Consider the following 24,432-nt stretch of genomic DNA (forward strand, 5'->3'; position numbering starts at 1 on the left):
TGTTTGCATCAGACAATGTGGAATGCTAACATTAAAGTTTGTTTAGCCTGCTAATGGCTTTATCTTTGATCATCCTAAATTCCCCTGTAACCTTAATCACATCTAAGGCCGCATCTCTTTTTTGAAGTTCGCACTGTGATGATTAAAGGGATAGTTCACCATAAAATGAGAATTCTGTCACCATTTTCTCACCCTTATGTTTTTAGAATCCCATATGACTTTTTTTCCCCTTCCGTGGAACACAAAAAGGATTTATTTATAACAGCATCCTTAGGCAAATGGTTCTTCTCCATGCAATAAAGTTACTGGTTATCACTGCTGTCAAGCCAAGTTTCAAGACTAGATTTTCTGTGAATAACGACTTTTTCCTCATAGAAATCTAATGTATTACTAGGAATATGGTGCACAAGTTATAAGGCCAACTTTTATGATGATTTTATGGCTTTAGAGCTCTTAGCTGACACCACATGTGTTCCAACAACAGCTAAACAAACAAAATCTGTCGTATTAGCTGGAAGATTTCCACAGTGAGCGTGCAGTTTGATATGTCGTTTCTTGATATATCTGCATCTTAAAGTGAAAAGTGAAAATCTTGTCGTCATTTACTCACCCACGTTATTCTGAACACATATGTCTTTCTTCTTTGGAACACAAAAGGCATGTTAAGCTTCACTGTATGGAAAAAAGATCCAACAAAACTTAATTGTCACATACCACCTTAAAGGCATGTACAGTGCATCTGGAAAGTATTGACAGCGCTTCACATTTTCCACATTCTGTAATGTTACAGCCTCATTCCAAAATGGATTAAATTAATTATTTTCCTCAAAATTCTACAAACAATACCCCATAATCACAATATGAAAGAAGTTTTTTGAAATCTTTGGAAATGTATAAAAAAAATAAAATAAAAATAAAATAAAAAAAATCACATGTACATAAGTATTCACAGCCTTTGCTCAATACTTTGTTGAAGCACCTTTGGCACCAATTACAGCCTCAAGTCTTTTTGTGTATGATGCTACAAGCTTGGCACACTTATCTTTTGGCCGTTTCTCCCATTCTTCTTTGCAGGACCTCTCAAGCTCCATCAGGTTGGATGAGGAGTGTCGGTGCACAGCCATTTTCAGATCTCTCCAGAGATGTTCAATTGGGTTCAAGTGTGGGCTCTGGCTGGGCCACTCAAGGACATTCAAGGACATTCAAGTTGTCCCGTAGCCACTCCTTTGATATCTTGGCTGTGTGCTTAGGGTCATTGTCCTGTTGGAAGATGAACCTTTGCCCCAGTCTGAGGTCTAGAGCGCTCTGGAGCAGGTTTTCATCAAGGATGTCTCTGTACATTGCTGCATTCATCTTTTCCTCGATCCTGACTAGTCTTCCAGTTCCTGCCGCTGAAAAACATCCCCACAGCATGATGCTGCCACCACCATGCTTCACTGTAGGGATGGTATTGGCCAGGTGATGAGCAGTGCCTGGTTTCCTCCAGACATGACACTTGCCATTCAGGCCAAAGAGTTCAACATTTTGTTTCTCATGGTCTGAGAGTCCTTCAGGTGCCTTTTGGCAAACTCCAGACAGGCTGTCATGTGCCTTTTACTGAGGAGTGACTTCCATCTGGCCACTCTACCATACAGGCCTGATTGGTGGAGTGCTGCAGAGATGGTTGTTCCTCTGGAAGGTTCTCCTCTCTCCACAGAGAAATGCTGGAGCTCTGTCAGAGTGTTATCAGGTTCTTGAACACCTCCCTGACTAAGGCCCTTCTCCCCGATCACTCAGTTTGGCCGGGCGGCCAGCTCTAGGAAGAGTCCTGGTGGTTCCAAACTTCTTCCATTTACGGATGATGGAGGCCACTGTGCTCATTGGGACATTCAATGCAGCAGAAATGTTTCTGTACCCTTCCCCAGATCTGTGCCTCGATACAATCCTGTCTACAGACAATTCCTTGGACTTCATGGCTTGGTTTGTGCTCTGACATGCACTGTAACTGCAGGACCTTATATAGACAGGTGTGTGCCTTTACAAATCTTGTCCAATCAACTGAATTTACCACAGGTGGACTCCAATCAAGTTGTAGAAACATCTCAAGGATGATCAGTGGAAACAGGATGCAACTGAGCTTAGCTGACTTTTGAGTGTCATGGGAAAGGCTGTGAATACTTATGTACATGTGATTGTCGGTTTTTATTTTTAGTAAATTTGCAAAGATTTCAAACAAGCTTCTTTCACGTTTTCAATATGGGGTATTGTTTGTAGAATTTTGAGGAAAATTATGAATTTAATAAATTTTGGAATAAGGCTGAAACATAATAAAGTGAAGCGCTTTGAATACTTTCCGGATGCACTGTAACAGTATTCTGTAAATGGTGTATCACGGTAATTAAAATACACAATATTGTTATCATCACACTTCAAAATACCTTTAAAAAATATTTTTAGATAAAACTTTAGCCTAACTGTTTAGATTTTCTGACCGTGCAGTACTTTTTTTTCTATCAACAAATCATGATTCACAACACTGCATTTATGCAGCATGAATGACACATGCGCACACTGACATAAAAAAAAAAAAAACACAGTCAACGAGAAGCATGGCTGAAGGGGGAATGCAGCAAACTCTTTTTCCGCCTTCTAAAAGGGTTAAATCGGAAGTGTGGAAGTATTTTGTGTTCCATTAAAATGAAGAGGAATTGTTGGTCTAAGATAATTTCCATTTGTGTAAAACATGCAGTAGAAAAGTGGCAGCAGTAACAACTCCAACATGTTCGCTCATCTGCGGGACAATCACCCAGTGCAATTCAGCCAAATTTTTGTTTTGACAGTTCAGCTTGTTTTCCAAACTGTTTTTGCAAACAGAGACAGCACTCTATGAATCAACTAGCTTAGTGACAATAAGACGACAAAGAAAGTAAACAGTTGTTATCATTTACAAATAGTAGAGCTTGCTTTCAAGTGGCCGAAGAGTAGTTTGCTAAAACTCTGCTAGCTTCACGGTAACGCTTGCGTCTTGTAGTACCAACTAAAATACAGTTGTAATCAGATAATTCAAAGTCCTGTAATTAATAATGACAATGTGGCACAATGATGATTTCAATATTACGTTCAAGTTGGAATGCAATGCAATCCTACATTGCCATACAGTGTGAGTGAAATTGCGGTTATTACATTTGTAGCTATAGTGCACTATATTTAAGCAACTGGTTTGCTGACCAATTCAAAACATGCATTCCTTTTTAAATGTTCAGGGTTCTTTTTAAAAGTTCTTTGTTAAAGGTCACTTTAAAATGCCAGAAATAAAAAAAAATAAAAAAAAATACATTTATTAAACGTTTTATTAAGAGAACAACAATCGTTCCAAGTTTATATTTCAACCCATTTTTGTAATGTAATTAAATACCATGATAATACTGTCTACTGTTAAAAAAAAAGCTTCAGCATTTATATGCCTACCACCTAACAACTCCTTTTGTGTTGTGTGGAAGAAATACAGGTTTGGAACGACATGAGGGTGAGTAAATGACAGCATTTTTATTTCTGGGTGAACGATCCCTTTAGTACATTCACCATCCTTGTAAGTAAATGCCACAGGGCAAAACGTGCCACAAGGGAAACATTACTTTCGGGTCAATATAACGGTGCGTATATACAGGCTGTATTGACACTTACCTACTTCTGCTTGGTAGCAAAATAACATTCTGTGTCTAATGAGGAGCGCTAGGCCTCTCGGAAGTACTCTGTCCTTGAATATTGAAGAGAATGTGTTTCCTTGACATCATTTCATTAAAGCAGAACAAACAGGTTTATTTACCAATAATCATATGCAGGGTGAAGGTCTAAGACACAGCATGAAGCACAGAGAAACAGAAAAACAATTAAAAGACAATAGATGTTCCAATCTGTGCCAATGTTTAGCGTTTGATAGAAATCAGTAAAATACAGAGCCCAACTCCTCAGAACTTCTAGTCACAAATTTACATTGCACCAGAGGATGTCTTATCTTATTAGAGCTTTGCCATTTCTGATTCAGTTCATCAGGAACACTGATCATTTACTAAGCATCAGAGTCAGTGTTGATTTTAATATAAAGATTACAGAGATTTTAATTTAAATAAATGAAAATTCTGTCATCATTTACTAACCTCATATTGTTCCAAACCTGTACGACTTGTTTTTTTTTTTCTTCTATCGAACACAAAATAAAATGTAAGGCAGTATGTCACCATTCACTTTCATTGCATCCCTCTTTTTTCATTCAATGAAAGTGAATGGTAACTGTAGCTAACATTCTGCCTAACATCTGTTGTGGTCCATGGAAGAAAGCAAGTCGTACAGGTTAGGAACAAAATGAGGCCGAGTAAATGATGACAGAATATTTATTTTTGGTCAACTATCCTTTTAAGCTGTGGATTTAGGATCACAAACAGTATATCAAACTGTGCTCTCATTGTAGGAATCTTCCAGTCCAACAAACAGATTGTTTCATGTGGTTGGAGCATTTGTGGTGTCAGTTAAAGAGCTCTAATGTGTGGCAGATGGCTGCAGTGAAGAATGTCTTGGGCTGGTTTGGGCTAAGCTTCTGCCAGTGCACACCTGGAGCACCAATCAGGCCCTCAACTATCAAGAGGCATATCTTGGACAAAACAAAAATCACATTGTTACAAATTTCACCACTTATATGTGGGGAAAAGAGTTGACTGTGCATTGCTTGATACTTGTTGTCTCATTTTCTCCATCTCTCTCACTCTCTCCATGTTGAAAGTAAGCCAGAGCAGAGTGACCTTCAAGCACTTCAACCCCACAGTGAGAATAGAAACTGGCCTGTCAAACTTATTGGAGAATTTTAACAGATAATGAGATCCAGCTTTATCTCCTGCCACAGTACAGTGCTCTGATAATTCTAGAGCTCCTCTTACCTCAAGCTCATTAATATTAAGGCTGTTTTCAGACATAGAGCTTCTTACATTTTTTCTGAAATTGGCTAAAATTGTTACAATGTTGCATTTTCTTCTTGGTTTGGCAACATTTCAAAACGGACAAATCTGTGTTAATATAAGGTACATGAGAGCAAACAGTCCCCTCATTGGTCAGAATGTCTACCTCTCTAGCGCACACACACACACACACACACACACACACACACACACACACACACACACACACACTGTTGTAAGACTACACCGGGACTAGTAACACTCATTCTGATTTTTTCCAGTGTACTTAGCAAAAAAAAACAAAACAAAAAAAACACTCTAATCAGCTAATTAACTCAAAACACCTGCAAAGGCCTTTAAATGGTCTCTCAGTAGTTCTGTAGGCTACAAAATCATGGGGAAGACTGCTGACTTGACAGCTGTCCAAAAGACGACCATTGACACCTTGCACAAGGAGGGCAAGACACAAAAGATCATTGCTAAAGAGGCTGGTTGTTCACAGAGCTCTGTGTCCAAGCACATTAATAGAGAGGCGAAGGGAAGGAAAAGATGTGGTAGAAAAAAGTGTACAAGCAATAGGGATAACCGCACCCTGGAGAGGATTGTGAAACAAAACCCATTCAAAAATGTGGGGGAGATTCACAAAGAGTGGACTGCAGCTGGAGTCAGTGCTTCAAGAACCACCACGCACAGACGTATGCAAGACATGGGTTTCAGCTGTCGCATTCCTTGTGTCAAGCCACTCTTGAACAAGACACATCGTCAGAACACAAAAAGGACTGGACTGCTGCTGAGTGGTCCAAAGTTATGTTCTCTGATGAAAGTAAATTTTGCATTTCCTTTGGAAATCAAGGTCCCAGAGTCTGGAGGAAGAGAGGAGAGGCACAGAATCCACGTTGCTTGAAGTCCAGTGTAAAATTTACACAGTCAGTGATGGTTTGGGGTGCCATGTCATCTGCTGGTGTTGGTCCACTGTGTTTTCTGAGGTCCAAGGTCAACGCAGCCGTCTACCAGGAAGTTTTAGAGCACTTCATGCTTCCTGCTGCTGACCTACTTTATGGAGATGCAGATTTCATTTTCCAACAGGACTTGGCACCTGCACACAGTGCAAAAGCTACCAGTACCTGGTTTAAGGACCATGGTATCCCTGTTCTTAATTGGCCAGCAAACTCGCCTGACCTGAACCCTATAGAAAATCTATGGGGTATTGTGAAGAGGAAGATGCGATACGCCAGACCCAACACTGCAGAAGAGCTGAGGGCCACTATCAGAGCAACCTGGGTTCTCATAACACCCGAGCAGTGCCACAGACTGATCGACTCCATGCCACGCAGCATTGCTGCAGTAATTCAGGCAAAAGGAGCCCCAACTAAGTATTGAGTGCTGTACATGCTCATACTTTTCAGTTGGCCAACATTTCTAAAAATCCTTTTTTTGTATTGGTCTTAAGTAATATTCTAATTTTCGGAGATATTTGGGATTTGGGATTTTCATTAGTTGTCAGTTTTAATCATCACAATTAAATTAAATAAACATTTGAAATATATCAGTCTGTGTGTAATGAATGAATATAATATCCAAGTTTCATTTTTTTAATGGAATTACTGAAATAAATCAACTTTTTATGATATTCTAATTATATGACCAGCACCTGTATACTGCATAATGTTCTATCAATCAATCTATCAAAAAAATGTATGTCTGTCTAAATGTCTTTCTGACTAAATAAAAGCTAACAAAACTCTAGTAGCATTTGCAACCATGTTTATTATGGCACGTGTTCAATGGTAACAGAGTTTCATCTGTCCCCCGTAAGTAGACAAATCAATAAGTAAATTTTGCTTTCATGGTCAGTGAGGAATAATGATTCCGAAAATGTAAAACTTAACTTAAAACCCCACAAAACAGCTTTTCTCTAATAATATTGCAATAATTTGCACTACGTCCTTTAAAATTCCTATGGAGAGAGAGGATGATAATAATGTCCACACAGAAAATGACAGATCGGATTTAAATGAGAAGGGAATAGTGTTCTGTACTCGGTTTACCCCTACATCATTAAATGATGATGTTGACTTTGTCAGGCTCAATGTTTTTTGATAGATATGAACTTGACGCCATTTAAACATACTTCGCAAATGTTCACTTCTGCTACATAAATTAGTAGCTCTACAAATAAAAGAAATCTAAAATATATGATATATTTTGAGTTTTGGTATTGGGTATTTGGTATTGTCTTTTCCACACATACCTGGCAATCCCACAGGGGATTGTCCTCGCCATTAGTTGTTCTGGGTAAAAAAGGGGTCTGTTAAATGACAAATCGCCAATCTGAAGTTGATCTTATAACACACAATAATTCGTCACTAATAGCAGCGAAAATGAGAATGTTGTTTTCTTCAGAACAATGTAATTATACCAATGATTGCACAAGCAGCAGTAATTACACAGACCCATCCGGGTGGTGAACTCCCATATAATATGCATGTGGCCATTCAAATATCCCCGCCTGCTATCTGAAGTCACATCCGAGAGGCTGAGAGAGATAGAGAGAAAGGAACTAAACGGTAGAGTTAAAGAGCGAGGAAAGGGAGGGGGACAAGTGCACGTTAGCTGCCTACAAATAAAACACTGAAATAATACACGGTCTCTCGACGCGTTCTTTCTCTTACTTCGCGCCATTTCGTTGATGAAGTATGAACAAAGCATCGGAGTATTCGGCTTCTGTGACAGATTCAGCGGATAACGTGTTTCTAGGGCACTTCTGAGGGACTTCTACTCTCCTCAGCCCGCAAAAGCTTAATCACAGCCGCCGGAGCAATCACTCGTCACTGGAGAGATATCTGGAAGGATACTCTCATAAGCCTGCTCGAAATAAAGGAATAAACCCCATGCCGATTATATAAGGGTTTTGCGACATACCAGCGTTGCAAAAAAAAAAAAAAAAAAAGTCGGGAGAGAGAGAAAGGACCGCTTCCTCACGACTTCGCCAAGATAAATAGCATATTATAGACAATGCAACCATTGAGCTTGACGTAGCTGACTTCTCCGGATTATTTTCCACTATTAGGCTAAATATGCGGAGAAGCCACGTCTTTCTTATTGGACGAACCACACGATTTCGGTCTGAGACACTGAATTCAGATCATATCGTCTTGATGCATGCAGGTTTGCGCTGGTGATTAGATTGAGACTACTCTGTGAAGTCAATAGAGGACCGATATAAGACATCCAACCGCATGCTTTGGGGTAAATACACTCTCCACTTCATTTATAATTGTTACATAAAGTTGAGTTCTGAATCTGTTGCAACTTAAATATTCAATTATTCATGCAGCATTTTAATCCCCGGTGCGAGCACAAAAAGTTCAAATGTTTTAGATGGAGGGCAGTTTTTGGGCTGATTTAAAAGCTCATTTGGGTAGAATAACTCCTGCTAATTCTGATGTGTAAATTACAATGACACCTGTCGCAAAGAGGTGATGTTAAACCTTGTGCGACCTTCGAGACATTTTTGACTATTTAATTTGAGTTTTTCGGCTGTGTTAATGCTAACGGCATACCAAAGGTGTGTATTTTGGGGGATTTTGATATTTCAACCTCAGTTCCTATATATAATCTATCTATCTATAATACACAAACTGGCATAATAAACAAATTTAATGGGTTAAAATCCAGAATATTAATTAATAGTTGGTAGTTATGATCAGGACTGATGTTGGTTAAGTCAGTGAAAGTGGAAAATAATATTCATATATTATTTGTATGGCAGTTTTTTTGAAGCAGATTAATATCCTTTAAGGTCCTGTGTGTTTTTTTTCTTTTCTTTTGACACTGCACAAAAATTATGCATCAGAATCAATGTTGTTGCTAAACATTGACATATCCCAGACTGTGATAATCCCAAAAAAATAAATAAATAAAATATCCCCTCAGAATTTAGTAAATGCAAATGTATTTATTTATTTTGTACATAAAACAACAACAGTGGTATTATATAAACAAACTGCCATTTAAAGGTTTAAAATCCTGAAAATGAATGAATATTTGGTAGTCCTAGTTATAATCAGGATTGATGTTGGTTAAAAAAATTACCTCAATGAAAATCGAAAATAATATTAATATATAATATTATTATGGCAGTTTTTTTTTGACGTGGACATTTTTGTTCTCTAAGGACCTCTGAGCAACTTTATTTTATTGACGCACAAGGGTTAAACTGGCAGGTCTGATCTCCTATGTCCTGCAGTGGCAGCGGTACGACACACACCAGCATCAAGAAAGATGATGCTGCTTATTCACAGAGACTAATGATCTCACTGTACAGATAGCCTAATCTTCTCTGTGTTTGGGAATGATTCAATGGCACATTACCGAGGGACATTTACAGTCGTTTACTCGTAAATGAGGGCATGTGGCATGAGTCCAGCAGTCAGCATCTCCAAGAATGAAAAGTATAGTCGTGTTTATGGGTAGGCTACTTTCAGATACCAACTGCAGATTAAACCAAGGCAACATTCATCTATATTTAAACTTGGCCACTAATGCTAATAATAATATTAATGCCATCTCTGTGAGTTAATAATTAACAGCTTTTATTTCATTTCATTTCGCAAAAGAGTAGGGCTGTTCACGACGAAAGCACTTTTCGTCTGGGCTGTTTTTTTCAATTGTTTTCCGTAGAAAACGTGCACCAGATGGATGTCTTTATCCACTGTGGCGCGTTTTTAGACACATTTGAGTATATCTAACAAAGGTTTTCTAGTTATGCTGACATAAAATGACAAGTTGAATTTACTTAAATTAAAACGTGTCCCAGACACCTGTGTTATGTTCACTGATCTCTATAAGACATTACAGTACAAGTATATTATTATATATTATTACTATAATATTTTATATATAATATTAATATCTACACTCACCTAAAGGATTATTAGGAACACCATACTAATACTGTGTTTGACCCCCTTTCGCCTTCAGAACTGCCTTAATTCTACGTGGCACTGATTCAACAAGGTGCTGAAAGCACTCTTTAGAAATGTTGGCCCATATTGATAGGATAGCATCTTGCAGTTGATGGAGATTTGTGGGATGCACATCCAGGGCACGAAGCTCCCATTCCACCACATCCCAAAGATGCTCTATTGGGTTGAGATCTGGTGACTGTGGGGGGCATTTTAGTACAGTGAACTCATTGTCATGTTCAAGAAACCAATTTGAAATGATTCGAGCTTTGTGACATGGTGCATTATCCTGCTGGAAGTAGCCATCAGAGGATGGGTACATGGTGGCCATAAAGGGATAGACATGGTCAGAAACAATGCTCAGGTAGGCCGTGGCATTTAAACGATGCCCAATTGGCACTAAGGGGCCTAAAGTGTGCCAAGAAAACATCCCCCACACCATTACACCACCACCACCAGCCTGCACAGTGGTAACAAGGCATGATGGATCCATGTTCTCATTCTGTTTACACCAAATTCTGACTCTACCATCTGAATGTCTCAACAGAAATCGAAACTCATCAGACCAGGCAACATTTTGTCTTCCTTGTCTTCAACTATCCAATTTTGGTGAGCTCTTGCAAATTGTAGCCTCTTTTTCCTATTTGTAGTGGAGATGAGTGGTACCCGCTGGGGTCTTCTGCTGTTGTAGCCCATCCGCCTCAAGGTTGTGCGTGTTGTGGCTTCACAAATGCTTTGCTGCATACCTCGGTTGTAACGAGTGGTTATTTCAGGCAAAGTTGCTCTTCTATCAGCTTGAATCAGTCGGCCCATTCTCCTCTGCCCTCTAGCGTCAACAAGGCATTTTCGCCCACAGGACTGCCGCATACTGGATGTTTTTCCCTTTTCACACCATTCTTTGTAAACCCTAGAAATGGTTGTGCGTGAAAATCCCAGTAACTGAGCAGATTGTGAAATACTCAGACCGGCCCGTCTGGCACCAACAACCATGCCACGCTCAAAATTGCTTAAATCACCTTTCTTTCCCATTCTGACATTCAGTTTGGAGTTCAGGAGATTGTCTTGACCAGGACCACACCCCTAAATGCATTGAAGCAACTGCCATGTGATTGGTTGATTAGATAATTGCATTAATGAGAAATTGAACAGGTGTTCCTAATAATCCTTTAGGTGAGTGTATATGCTCCATATTATAGATCAGTGGTTCTATTATATGCGTTGCAGTATGTCTAGCTTTCTTTAGCGCAATAACAGGTTTGGTCTGACGGCCCATTATGTTACATTTTAAAATTAAACAATTAGTAGCCTACTTATAGGTCCTACTCAATAACTTTATTTACTTTTCATCAAAAAACTATGAGGCAGCATCTTTTCTTAATTACTAAATAAAAATCCAGATCAAAGAAGGCATCTTTTTAGAAATATGCACACTCACAATTTATGAAATTATGTGCAAATTGCGCAGTCTCCCACTGATTTTTCAAGCCATCGCTGTTGCTTAAGCTAAAACACAATGCATTGGCTATCGATACTTAAGTCTGAAGTGAAAACAACACAATGTCATCCACTGACTTGATAAACTAATGAATTATGTGCTGACAGTCAAAATATAAGCTCTACGCCAACAAGCATGCCTTCTTGGTATCATTATTATCATTATAATTTTTCTTCAGAAGGAGCCTGTGGTCCCTTCGAAGTACAACATACACAGTCTGAGATTATAATTCAATTGACTTTCAAAGCAGTAAAATAACGAAAAGTCCACAATCAAAATCAAATATTAGTGATGCACACTATCTTTTCATTCCACAGAGCTTAGCGAAGATTAATAATTCTAGGTCATTTACCAACATACCCCCTTCATTTCCTCCTCACTTTGTATTAATGCATTTAATTTCTACAGTTCCCAAGCTATGAATATATTTGAATCCATACTCATCAAGAATTCTCCAACACTACATCTCTTTTTTTTTTTTTTCAGAGCAGGTCTCCTGTGCTTTTTGTGTTTGGCATTTAATCGTCACTCTTTCCTTCTTCATTTCACTCAGCTTATTTATGAACCATTACCATCATGCCGTAACACTTTATTAGGTCTGTAAAAAGCCAAGGGAATAAATCACCATCTTGCTCTCATCGTCCCTCTCTCACCCCATTCAATTTCCATTTTACCACACTCTTTAACACTTCCCATGTATTCACACACATGCACGCACACACACACGTTGGTGCAGTTATCCTTATATGAGGACTCTCCATAGCCATAATGATTATTATAATTTACGAGCTATAGATTCTATCCCCTAACCCTATCCCTAAACCTAACCCTCACAAAAAACATTCTGTATTTTTACTAGGGCTGTCGATTGATTTTATTCAAAAATAACGTGCTAAAAAAACAAACGCAATTAATCGCAATGCCCCCAGACCGTAATAATGAAGTGTCATGAGAAATGCAAGCTTGTATTACCAATTGTTTACTCCAGAGGGCAGTAAGTGAAACTTCAGCTGTATGGGCAATGCGTAGTTTATACAGTGAACAAAACAACCCTTCAGCAGGCAGCACAAAACAAACATGCGTTATGTTATTGCATTCAAAACACCTGGAGCACAAATTCGAACTACGGGATCTCAAGATGTGTTCTAAATATTAAACTATATTTAACTTGACACAGTGGCCTAAAAATGTTATGTTTATGATGCAACACACCCGAGACGCTACACAAGCATCTGTGTGACGCAAGTGTACATTGACGGGTCCTTAAACAAGCACTCATCACGAACTGATTGACAAATTCACTTGTGAAATGAATTGCTGTGAACTGTATGCCAATGATTGACTTGTGATCAATAATATGATAGTAAACAATACCTTGTATTCTAAAGCCACTTTTTGTATTGTCTTATCAATGATTAACTCTTCTGCCACAAGAATGTAATGGATTTTAATTATCTGAATACTTATATATTTAAAGATAACTATGCATAATTATATATTGATATAAATATGTATAATCATATATACAATTATTATTATATGAGGGGCTTTCTCAGCAAATATTTGTATATGCGATTAATCACGATTAATTAATCAGGACACCGTGTAATTAATTCGATACAAATTTTAATCGATTGACAGCCCTAGTTTTTATAAACTGTTTGTGCCCACTTGACCAAAGTAAGTTCACGGTTGTTGCTATCTTCCCCTATTACGATACATTATGTTTATATTTCTTTTATATCTCCATAAAATATGTTATTTTACCATAAAACAGTTTAACAACAAATAGAACTCAGCTGACTGGTGGGCAAAAAAAAAAACCTCACTTGTTCATTGATTCTCTTGAATGCAACAGAATATAGGGAATAGGGAGTGATTTCAGACAGTTCTGAAGGGAACTAACAAGTTAGCTAAATTCTATTAATAACGGTCACCTGTGATTGTTCAATGACTCGTGGCAGCCGCAAAAAGATCAAACATTTTTATCTTGCACATGTCTCGTGAACAGAGCTGCCACAGTCTGATTGTGTGTGTATCTAGTCATTATGTTGCATCAGACATGTTACCTTTTATTTACATCGGATATCTATAATGGATGTAACTAGGGCTGGGTATCGGCAGCCACCTCACGAAACAGTATGTATTGCGATATACGTCACAATTAGATATATCACGATACATCATGATATCATGGATCGATTTTACTTTTAACCCATATGTACCAATAACTGCACCCACAGAGTAGCATCACACATGTGTTTCTGCAACAGCCAGTTAGGTTAGAAACTGAGAGATTCAAATCGGCTTTCGCGCCGACGGCTGCGCTGGATAGGCGTCTGTTATATACATATATATTCGCTCAAACAGTTACTCATACAGTCTTTTAAACCATAGAATACGTTTATTTTATATACATACATCCAACTTGTCACCAAAGTACCACGATAAAAAGTTTACAGCTCTTATAAGCACAGTCAATACATCAAATGTGTTCTTCCTCCGATGCGTGCTGCCATTTGTTTACATTAGTAGCGGTTGCCATTTGTCAAACAAACAGCCACTCAAAGAGTCTTTTCAAGCACATAATATGTTTATTTTATGTAACAAACAGCTTGTATATGCACAGCCATCACATCTAAACGTGATCTTCCCATGCACACAGCCATGTCTGCCGATTATGTGCAGCTGCAGTTTTCATTAACACAAAGCAACTCAAAACGTCTTTTCAGGCATACAATACATTTGTTTTCTGAAATAGAACAAACAATCACAAAAGCACCACGATAACAGTTTAAAACTTGTATACTCAGTGAAAACAAGCTGATCGAAGCACGATTATCTATGAACGCAGACATTAGACACATTAGCACTTGTCTCTCACACACACGTTTTTTTTATTATAAAATAATAAACAAAAATAGTGGTCTTCACTCAGCCCCACTCTACCAGCTGTGCAATGTCACATGCAAAAATAACTCACTGCAGAGGAATTTAGAAGGTTCATTTAAATTAATTTGGGTATAGTTCAGTTATAATGTCCATTTTTTTACAGTATGAAAGAAATTCTCTTCCAGCTGATGATGTTATTTATTATACAGGGAACCTTCTAATTGTTAAATTATGGACAGATCAATTTTACAAATGTTATCATTATTGTTTCATAATTTTGGTGACATTAGATTTTTTTTATTTTAAATGCAGTCCATGTATTTCATCAATAAATATGGTGTTGAAATTGCATATATTATATTGCATTTATTGTTACATATTGTTACATGTTTGTTGTCAACATGCCTAATTTGTACTATTTACAAGTTTTTACTTACAACCCCAATTCCGAAAAACTTCACAATGAGAAATGCTAATAAAAACAAAAGGAGAGATTTGTAAATAATATTCACCCTTTGCTATATTGAAAGCACTACAACTACACATTATATTATGTTTTACCTAATTATTTTTGAAAATATATAGTATGTCAAATCAGATGATTACAAAACGCTCCAAAACAGTTGGGACAGTCGAGAGTCTACCACTGTGAAACATCAGCATTTACTCTAAAAACATTATTAAGCATTTGGGCACTGAAGACAAGTTTAGAAATTTAAAATTTTTCCCCCATTCACAATTGTAAGAGGTCTTCGTTGCTGTATGGTGTGCTTCATAATGCGCAACACATTCTCAATTGGAGACAGGTCAGGACTGCAGGCAGGCCAATCCCTCAACCACACTCTTAGTTTACACAGACATACACTTGAAATCCGGGCATAATGTGGTTTGAAGTTGTCCTGATGGAAAATGCAGGGACATCCCTGGAAAAGACGGTGTTGGATGGCAGTATATGTTGCTCCAAAATTTTTACATATCTGTCTGCACTAAAGGTGCCCTCACTGATGTGCGAGTTACCCATGCCACGGGCACTGACACACCCCTGGCCTATACAGACACTAGCTTTTGGACTTGACGCTGATAACAGTTTGAATGGTCTTTTTCCTCTTTGGCCCGGAGAACACACAGAGGTGTTTTTCAAAAACTATTTGAAATGTGGACTCATCGAACCAAAAAACAAAGTTCCACTGTTCTACTTTCCATCTAAGATTAGACCAAGCCCAGAGAAGTCAGCAGCGCTTCTGGACAGTGTTGATGTCAGATGATTGCTTCACCTGTTTAATACAGTACCTCCTGTTTCACATCACCTTGTCATTTCAACTAATCAAATTGTTATTAGTCTTAAATTGCCCATGTCTCAACTTCTTTTTTGGGAGCGTGTTGCAAGCATATGTGATTTGAAATGACTGTACATTTTCAAATAATGAAATTCACAAGGTAAAACATCATATAATGTGTAGATGTAGTTATGTCAATATAGCAAAGGGTGAATCTAATTTACAAATCACTCCTTTGTTTTTATTAGCATATTTCATACTGTCCCAACTTTTTAAGACCTGTGGCAGGGACTTTGACTGTAGTGTTTGTTTGGTAGAATGGCTTCTTTACAGCATCCATGCAATGTGTGATTAGAAATAATGTTTCTTTTGTCGTTTTTGATAAATAACGGACTGTATAGAATAGAAAGGATATTAAAAGAGACATTATGAGACAAAAAATGGTTTGCTTGTATCTAGTCTTTGGAATCACATCAAGTCAAAAAGATCTCTGTGCTAAACTTCTATGGCACTACACCACTCTAATAATCGACTTTGTGATCGAAGATAACGTAGAAAATCAGTATTTTTGCCTGGCCCTAGATCCAAATGCGTGAGAAAGGTCCATCATGTCTGTGAGAGAAACTGTGAATCCTGCAGGACAAGATCGTCTCTTTTGCGCCTCATAGAAGCATCTCTGACTGCACTGAATATATCACGATAAAGAGGAGGAGAGATTTCACGATAAATTGATTTAAGTTTCGATATTATATCATGAGAAAAAGTATCGCGATATATTGATATTTGATTGTATCGACACAGCCCTAGATGTAACATCATTCTAAAACACATCATTCTTATCTATAATGCATGTAACAAGTTTTTATATGCAGTCACACATATAAGCTAAACCATCTGTATCTCTAGTGCTCAAGCCTGGTGCATGTATGTTGTCTAATTTAAGAATGTTTAGTAAAAAAAAAAAAATCATACTTTTTAAAAATATTTATGAATTATTCAAAAATAATAAAATGGAATCGTGACCAAATTTGCGATTTCACGATGCATTGTAACCGTTAGGTAAAGAATCATAATCGAATCAAAGTCAGAGCAAATGTTTACAACACTACTGTATATCCTAAACAGTAATGATTTTCATATTAAAAAGTAATCTCAGGTGTTGTTGACATTCAAAGCAGTACACAAATGGCCAGTAGCCAGCTATAGGGCATCGGCCATCGAGTTCAACAAGCTGAGAAGGGCTGCATTCGATTTCACCATAAAGTCCACAATCATTTCTCCACACTAATCAATACCACAGTTTAGCACTGTCTGCTTCTGATATATGGATTGAGGAAACATGAATAAAATCAACATCAGTATGAAGTGTTATGACAGAATCTCTTATACAGTATAAAGACTGAGCTTCTACAGTTTGCAGGTGCCCCTACAATCTAAAAAGCTCCCCAGTACAAAACACACCATATCCAGAGAATTAGACTTGATCATGTCATATTTCATAATGAAACCAAAAGCAGTTAATTACAGCAGTACTTGATAAAAGCTCCAATATAAAAACAAGCATGTGAGGCAAGACAAGCCATGAGGAAAAGCCATGAAAAGTATGCCTGGCTTTGCTTATTAATATAATGAATTAATAAGGAAATGAAGGTTGAAATAAAAATTACAGTATATATTACGCAGAAAACCTGGGACATTTGCAAAGATAAAGGGAACTGAAAGATTAATGAGTTAAGAAATAATATTTAGAAAGAGATCATTTTGGCATGTACACTGATTTCAGAGGCATCACTTGGAGGAAAACAACTAGACTGTAAGGAGAAAGATATGCTTTCCGTGGATGTTATGAAAAATTACCCTGAGCAGCATAACATGCTGTCTTTAATAGGCAAATACTTTTACTTTTCACAAACCTTGACAATTTAACAGGCATTGTAACTGAAAAGGCCTTTGTCTTTGTAAAGTCACCAAGAATTGCAAACAAAATTTTCAAGACCCTTTGTACAGACATTTGTCAACTACACTGTAAAAAATCCTGTTAAATTTACGGTAAAAAACTGGCAGCTGTGGTTGCCAGAAATTCACCGTAAAAAATACCGTAACCACGTATTGTGACGACATTATCAGGGTAACATATGTGAAATTAAAATAATGTAATAAACATTAACTAAACTACATCAAATACAACACAGAACACCCCAATGTAGATAAGTGATTTTAAAAATAAGATGAAATAAATATTCCCATAAAATATAATAAAATTAATTGGGTTACACAGGGAATTCTGGGAATGCCCAATTATTGTTTTTTTTTACCATAATTTTAACAATAATTCATCGTAAAAGGTTAAACATAATATACATTTTTACTGTAAATTATACAGAAAATAATTTTTACATAAAAAAATATATATTTTAAAAATGTTAGTTTTAAAAAATTACATTTTTTACAGTATATTTTAAGTTAACTACCCTTTTAAACCAATGAACAGTTAAATTAAACAGTTTTTTTACTGTAGCATTTTTACAGTCTATTAACGTTAAAACCTTTGAAATGAAAGATAAAAAAAACCATTTTCCATTTAAACATCATCAAACAATAAAGATGCATCAAGGGACAATATGAAAGGTGATTCTTGACCTGCACTTTGTAGAAATTCCTGCAGTTTGTCTCCTTTGTCCATAAAAATTGGTTGTGTTCTAAAAGACCATAAATAGAATTAAAACATGTATAAAAGCTTTTAAGATATATGGCCAATTCACTTCGCAATGGCATATTTTTCTGTATATTCCTGTGCATCCTGTGTCCTTAACAAGATATCAAGGATATATCATTTAAAACTTTCCTCTTGTCTCTTTGTCCTTGTTTCTTCTTTTACATCAAGCATGTTGCCCTCGCCCCAGGTGTGCATGTCTACTCTGGTGACAGTGAGCACAATGGCAGTGGTCGACCTCTACCTGCTGGAGCAGAGCATGCTGGGACCTCGAGGCATAGCCCGTCCTGCGATATGGCCATATGTTGCTGTTGCACTGGGTGACCTGTGTTTCCTGCTGGCACTCCGTTTTGTCTCTGCCGGTGTGGTTTCAGAAGCTCGCTCTCCCCGCCGGGGCTTCGCAAACGCACTCTGGTTTCTTTTCCTCTCTCTGCTGCAGCTGAAGCTTTTCTTTGTGTGTCAAAATTACAGACAAGAGAGGCGGCCTCCAGATCCCCTCGCCCGCAAGACTTTGACACTATTACTTTCTGTCTGCCTGCCCTCGCTGTTTCTCATCCTGACAGGAGCTGATTACATGACTTCACTTCGTAGGAAACATGAGGTGCGGAGTCGACTTCTGTGGGTGGTGGTAGACTTGCTTGATGTGCTGGATCTTCAAGCTGGTCTATGGGAGGTACAGGGCAGCGTGGGGGTTCCTCTTTGGGTGGAGGGTATAGTTTTCTTTTACTGTTATGTGTTGCTGCTGTTGCTGCCATGTGTGTCACTCACAGAGCTGGGTGCTTCTGCACTGCCTGGCCTGCAGGCTGCTCGGAAGGAGGCTATTTATCCTTGGCTCAGTTTGGTCACCATAAATGTGTTTACACTTGTGCCGAGGGGGGTAGGGATGCTCTGGTACAGGGACCCACGTGTATCGACAGTGTTTCTGGGGAAAAACCTGCTGGCTCTTGCAGTGAAGCTGAGCTCTGCCTGGGATAGGCACCGAAAAGAAAGTGGAGGGGTGCAGGGAGCAGGAACCGTCACAGTAACTGGAAACCAGAATCGAGGGGTGATCTCAGAACAAGCGACGGAGCAGGAGCAAGGGTGCACATCTCCAACAGCGTCATCTACATGCTATCAAACACTTTCACGCACTCATGGGCACAGCCACTCGCTCTCTCATGTGAGTCTGGGTCCCACTGAGACCTCGTTGGGGCCAGCTTACATTTCCCATGAGCTCTAGATGTCCAAGGGCATGAAAAGCCCAGTATCTGAAACTGCCAATAAATTAGAGTTGGGCTTGTGGCCCATGATTACCCTGGAGTCTCTGTGCTTTTGCCAAGATTAGCAGAGTCATTGTTTTAGCACACTTTGTAGTTGTACAACTGATGATTTGTAAAACCAAACATGAGCAGCTTACTGTGTTGTAAAGCTCCCAGTTAAAATGATAATTGGGTTGAGGTGGGAGTTGTTTTAATTAAGTGCCTTCTTTAAAGAGCAAGAATTAATATTGTTACTCTTGTTCAGTTTGGTGTTTGTCAAGGACTTGAACTTAAACCATGTACTGTGAAGCATGACCACTGTTAATATTACACTCTGAAATAAACTGTTTAATAGACACGTCTCTAACATGTTACTCAGTCTCAGTTGGACCCATAATCTGTTGGTTTGACATGAGGCAGCTCTCAGGTAAACAGATCCATCTACACATATTGACAGCATTTCACGAATGCAGTATGATAGTGAAATTATGGGTGGTCTTTACAAAAAAAATGATCCTTTCCTTCATCAACTAAATGGAAGTTTTGTCAGAACCGTAGCCTTGTGGGCAGTATTCCGACATATGGTGCAGTAGTGTCACGGGTGACCCGGGATCAAGTCCCGGCTTGAGGTCCTTTTCAGATCCTATATCCTTTCTCCCCTTGGTAAGGTTGCACCACCTTGGCGTAAGGTATCACTTAACTTGGGGCATAGTAACTACTAGTTTGTCACGGAGTGGTTAATTTAGTTGCACTTCAAGTTCTTAAGGCAAGACTTAGCTAGTTAGTCGTAAGCTCTCCGTAAAGCAATGTATAGTCATGTAATATGACAATTACATTTACTGATTCAATAAGCAGCCTTCAAAGCAGTGCATTTAAGTTTTATTTTGTTATGGTTGATGTCTTTGTCTCAAATAACTGTCAGTGGTAATAAATTATATTTCTATTGAAATACGATACATACAAAAAAATCAGTAAATATAACAGATTGTATATTTAAATTTGTATATAATATATTTAGGGGGGCCTGGGTAGCTCAGAAAGTAAAGACGCTGTCTACCACACCTGGAGTCACAAGTTCGAATCCAGGGAGTGCAGAGTGACTCCAGTCAGACTTCCTAAGCAACCATTGGCCCGGTTGCTAGGGTGGGTAGAGTCACGTTGGGTTAACCTCCTCATGGTCACTATAATGTGGTTCTCACTCGCGGTGGGGCACGTGGGGAGTTGGTGTGGATGCCACGGAGAATAGTGTGAAGCCTCCACACATGATAAGATGTGCGGATTGGCAGTCTCAGACGCAGAGGCAACTGAGATTCGTCCGCTGCCACCTGGATTGAGGTGAGTCACTACACCAATTCAAGGACATAGTAAGCATTGGAATTGGGCATGCCAAATTGGGGAGACATTTTTATTATAATAATATTTAGAAACTGTATCTGAAATTAATGAGGGGCAATTCATAAATACTAATACCAAAGACTGGAAAATGGACAGTTATTCATTGTAGTATCCTATATAGAGTATTTGGATGTGTTAAAACTTTGCATGCCAGTGACACCGGGTGACAAACACAGGAAAGTGAACCGTTTAGATCTGTTTTATGCTGAAGAGCCGCTGAAGTCAGTTTTTTTTTTACATAATATTCATCATTAATGTAAAGTGAGTGTAAATGCCAAAATGATGTCTAAAGGATTGAAGTCTGTCATATTTAGTTTGCTTCTTTATTCCAACCATTCCTCCTAGTTGGAGGCTTTCGTAAATATTTAGTTTTTTTTTTTTTTTTTACGTAGGGTTACAACAATTCAAGTTTTATAGTGCAATGCTCAAAAATTTAGTAGTGCGTAAACTGTGACTTAGTGCCCATTTAGGCTTTAACTATTCAAAGCTGGAACTTACGCATAGCTTGTGTAACCAGCCTCTGTTGTTTCCTGTCTCCCTCTCCACTTTCCTATCTATTAAAAGTGAAAAATATCAAAAAATAAATAAAGAAATAAAATGGAAGTTTCATGGTTGAGCAAACACAATAATTACAGTATCTGTTAATCACTTCCAACTTTCACTTTCAAAAAGTTGTTTGTACAGTGATATTTAAACTTTAATTTAAATGGATCATAGTTACCACAACATATAAAGTGTCAGCGGTTACCACTCTGAGGTTTCTATGTGTCTGAGTATTATGTTTGGGAAGACACGATGACAGAGAGTGATCCTGGTGATGGGTGGTGGGGGGGGGTTATTCACTCTCCATCAGTAGTCACTAAAGCCCTTTACAATCCCCCGCCTATGCTCTGATAAACCATTATTACTCCTATTAATTGAAATGGGACTCATTTTTCAAAGACCTAAGAGCTTATACCATACTTCGTTTGTGATTTACAAAGAGTATTTACAGAATGTAAAAGCAGACAAACTTGCAGGACAAAAGCTAAAAATACATTTAGAATATAAATTAATTGAATTACTGGAAGCAGTTCCATGGGAATCTGTTTTAGTTTCAGAGGTATTGCAGAGATATGAACCAGACCAGAATTCCATTTTCCATCCTTTCTCTCCCTCACTTTTTTTTTTTTCAAATGCTCTCCCTGCCATGTCACGTTCCCCTATGGGCAACTGCTCAAATCAATTAAGTGACAATCAAAGGTAAAAACAAAAAAAACTAGCATGAAGGAGGCATGCACAATGTTAATTATTTGGGTGAATCTCTTGAAACTAGTACATGTTTGGGTCGTATTTTACCCCAAAATGTAAAAAATGAATAATTTATATTTTGCTTAATTAAAATAAAGCCTATTTTTGGACCATGTTGATTTTGTTGCATTGTGAAATTATTTGCATGAATTTTACACCCAAATTCTTATTACTATAATGAAAAAACAATTCCTCATTCCCATTACTATAATGGCAAATTTCTTTATACATATTGTATTACAGTAATCTGTCATCTTTGAAAATAATGAGAATTACAAATAAGTTCATAAGTAAACGTCCATATGCCTTACATGATGTCCAAAACAGGTGTGTTGTGACAAGATTACACCAATATGTTATTTGTCTGTCGACACTGAAAGTGAAAAGGTGGTACAAATCACAGCCAATAAGAACATATTCAATGTTTTGTATAATATAATTTTATCTGGAACGGGATTTTGGACATATTATGAAATGTGGGGCTACCCAGCAGGATGCCACAGTAATAAAAAACAAGGAACCAACAACATTTTCAGTTACTTGGCAGTGTAGTAATGAAAATTATATTTTAGGGTGAATTGTGAAAATGTTTTTGCGAGATTTCCCCCTTTAACCTCACCCAACATTACACGGTCGGTAGGCTTTGTCTTGCCGTACAAAACACTTTAACTTCTGTCTTAAACACCTCTTTTTTTTATTCTATCTTCTGTTTCTCTCATCCATCCGGCTGAGCTAATTTCTCTTTGGACTGTAATTACTCTCCTCCACAGAAGTTGTCAGTTTCCCCCTCTCTCCTCCCCCTCTCCCTCTTTTATTTCTCTCGTTTGTTTAAATTTGCCCCCCGGCCGACAGCCAGCCTACCTCTATGCGCTTACCTTGTCAGGGATGGTTAGAAAGACATGAGGAAAATTGAGGGAGGGAGAAAGCAGGAAGATTAAAGTGCTAGAGACATGCGCTGAAGGCCTGCTGGTTGCAATATATTTACAGTTTAATACATAAAAGTGCAAAGTTGAGCCAAAGACAGTAGCACGCACTCAAAGGCAAATCTCAAACAGAGCTGACAAGTGCAGTCGTAGATACATGTATAAACAGGCAACTGTGCATGTTTTACAGATATATGATGCAGCTTTGCTTGACTGCAGTCGTAGATACATGTATAAACAGGCAACTGTGCATGTTTTACAGATATATGATGCAGCTTTGCTTGACTGATTTAATTTTTAGTTCACAACAGCTTTCTTCAGAAGGGAAGCACACTCTGGAGGCCCAGCTAACATGTGCTGGCAGAAGAAAATGTGTCTAATTTATTATCATCACGATGGGCAGAGGACTGAAAATATATAATTACAGCTGTAATTAGCTTGTTAGTTATGAATGTGTTTAACAAAAAAGGAGGAAAATCCCAAGGAACGCCTGTGTCAACATTACACTAAACAACTTACTATGATGGTGATTAAAACCTTTCAATACATATTAGATCTCAGTTATTGAGACAGAGGTGGCCTTTTACATATCTGTTACTCAATGAAAGATAAATCAAAAGAAATTCAAATTTTCTTTTGAAAATACATAATTTACTGAAGACGATACACCTTGATTCAAATATTGTATTACTTTATAGTAATTACACTCACCGAACAATTTATTAGGTACACCTACTTATTCATGCGATTTTGTAAATCAGCCAAATTTGTGGCAGCAGTGCAATGCTTAAAATCCTGCAGATACAGGCCAGGAGCTTCAGTTAATTTTCACATCAACCATCACAGGGCTCCAGACTACAAAAATGACTAAGGAGTCATTGGCTCCTAAACTGAAACATTTAGGAGCCAAATGGCAGTTTTAGTTGACACATCACCGAACTGCTCGATTTAGATTGTTGTTCAAAAACAAGATAAAAAAACAAAGAAAAGACAGCTGATAGCTCATTAATTGTGTGTTTAATATATACACGGTATAGTTGAGTGCACAAATTTGCATTCCCCTTTTGTCTCATAAGTTTTCACACATATAGAAGAGATACAATCTATATTTTTTTTTATTTAGTAATGCCCTTCAGAATCTATATAACACGTATTTACATAAAGTATAATATGCATATACTGTAGTAGTGTGTTGCCTTCTTGAGCATCAGTGAATATTAGCAAGTGTGTAATAGTTGTGTATGAGTCCTTCAATCGATAGTATCAAAAGCTTGATCTCACATCACAAAAAAATAAATGATATAAGATGGTCAT

At 37.8% G+C, this 24,432-nt stretch overlaps 2 protein-coding genes across 2 annotated transcripts in view; one reads left to right on the forward strand and one right to left on the reverse strand.

The window, feature by feature from the left end:
- Positions 1-24,432, reverse strand: part of LOC127659996 (39S ribosomal protein L11, mitochondrial-like) — a 54,874-nt gene that overhangs the window by 20,110 nt on the left and 10,332 nt on the right. The window lies entirely within an intron of this gene.
- LOC127659995 (transmembrane protein 121-like) lies at positions 7,983-19,957 on the forward strand. The gene is made up of 2 exons (XM_052150028.1): positions 7,983-8,177; positions 18,444-19,957. The coding sequence occupies exon 2, from the start codon at positions 18,445-18,447 to the stop codon at positions 19,489-19,491; it is 1,047 nt and encodes a 348-aa protein (XP_052005988.1). The 5' UTR covers positions 7,983-8,177; position 18,444; the 3' UTR covers positions 19,492-19,957.

Source organism: Xyrauchen texanus, chromosome 19 (genome assembly GCF_025860055.1).
Source record: "Xyrauchen texanus isolate HMW12.3.18 chromosome 19, RBS_HiC_50CHRs, whole genome shotgun sequence".
Classification (NCBI taxonomy): domain Eukaryota; kingdom Metazoa; phylum Chordata; class Actinopteri; order Cypriniformes; family Catostomidae; genus Xyrauchen; species Xyrauchen texanus.

What these genes read in the sequence shown, in the direction of transcription:
- LOC127659995 (XM_052150028.1), top strand. Translation starts at nt 18,445, where the DNA reads ATGTTGCCCTCGCCCCAGGTGTGCATGTCTACTCTGGTGACAGTGAGC.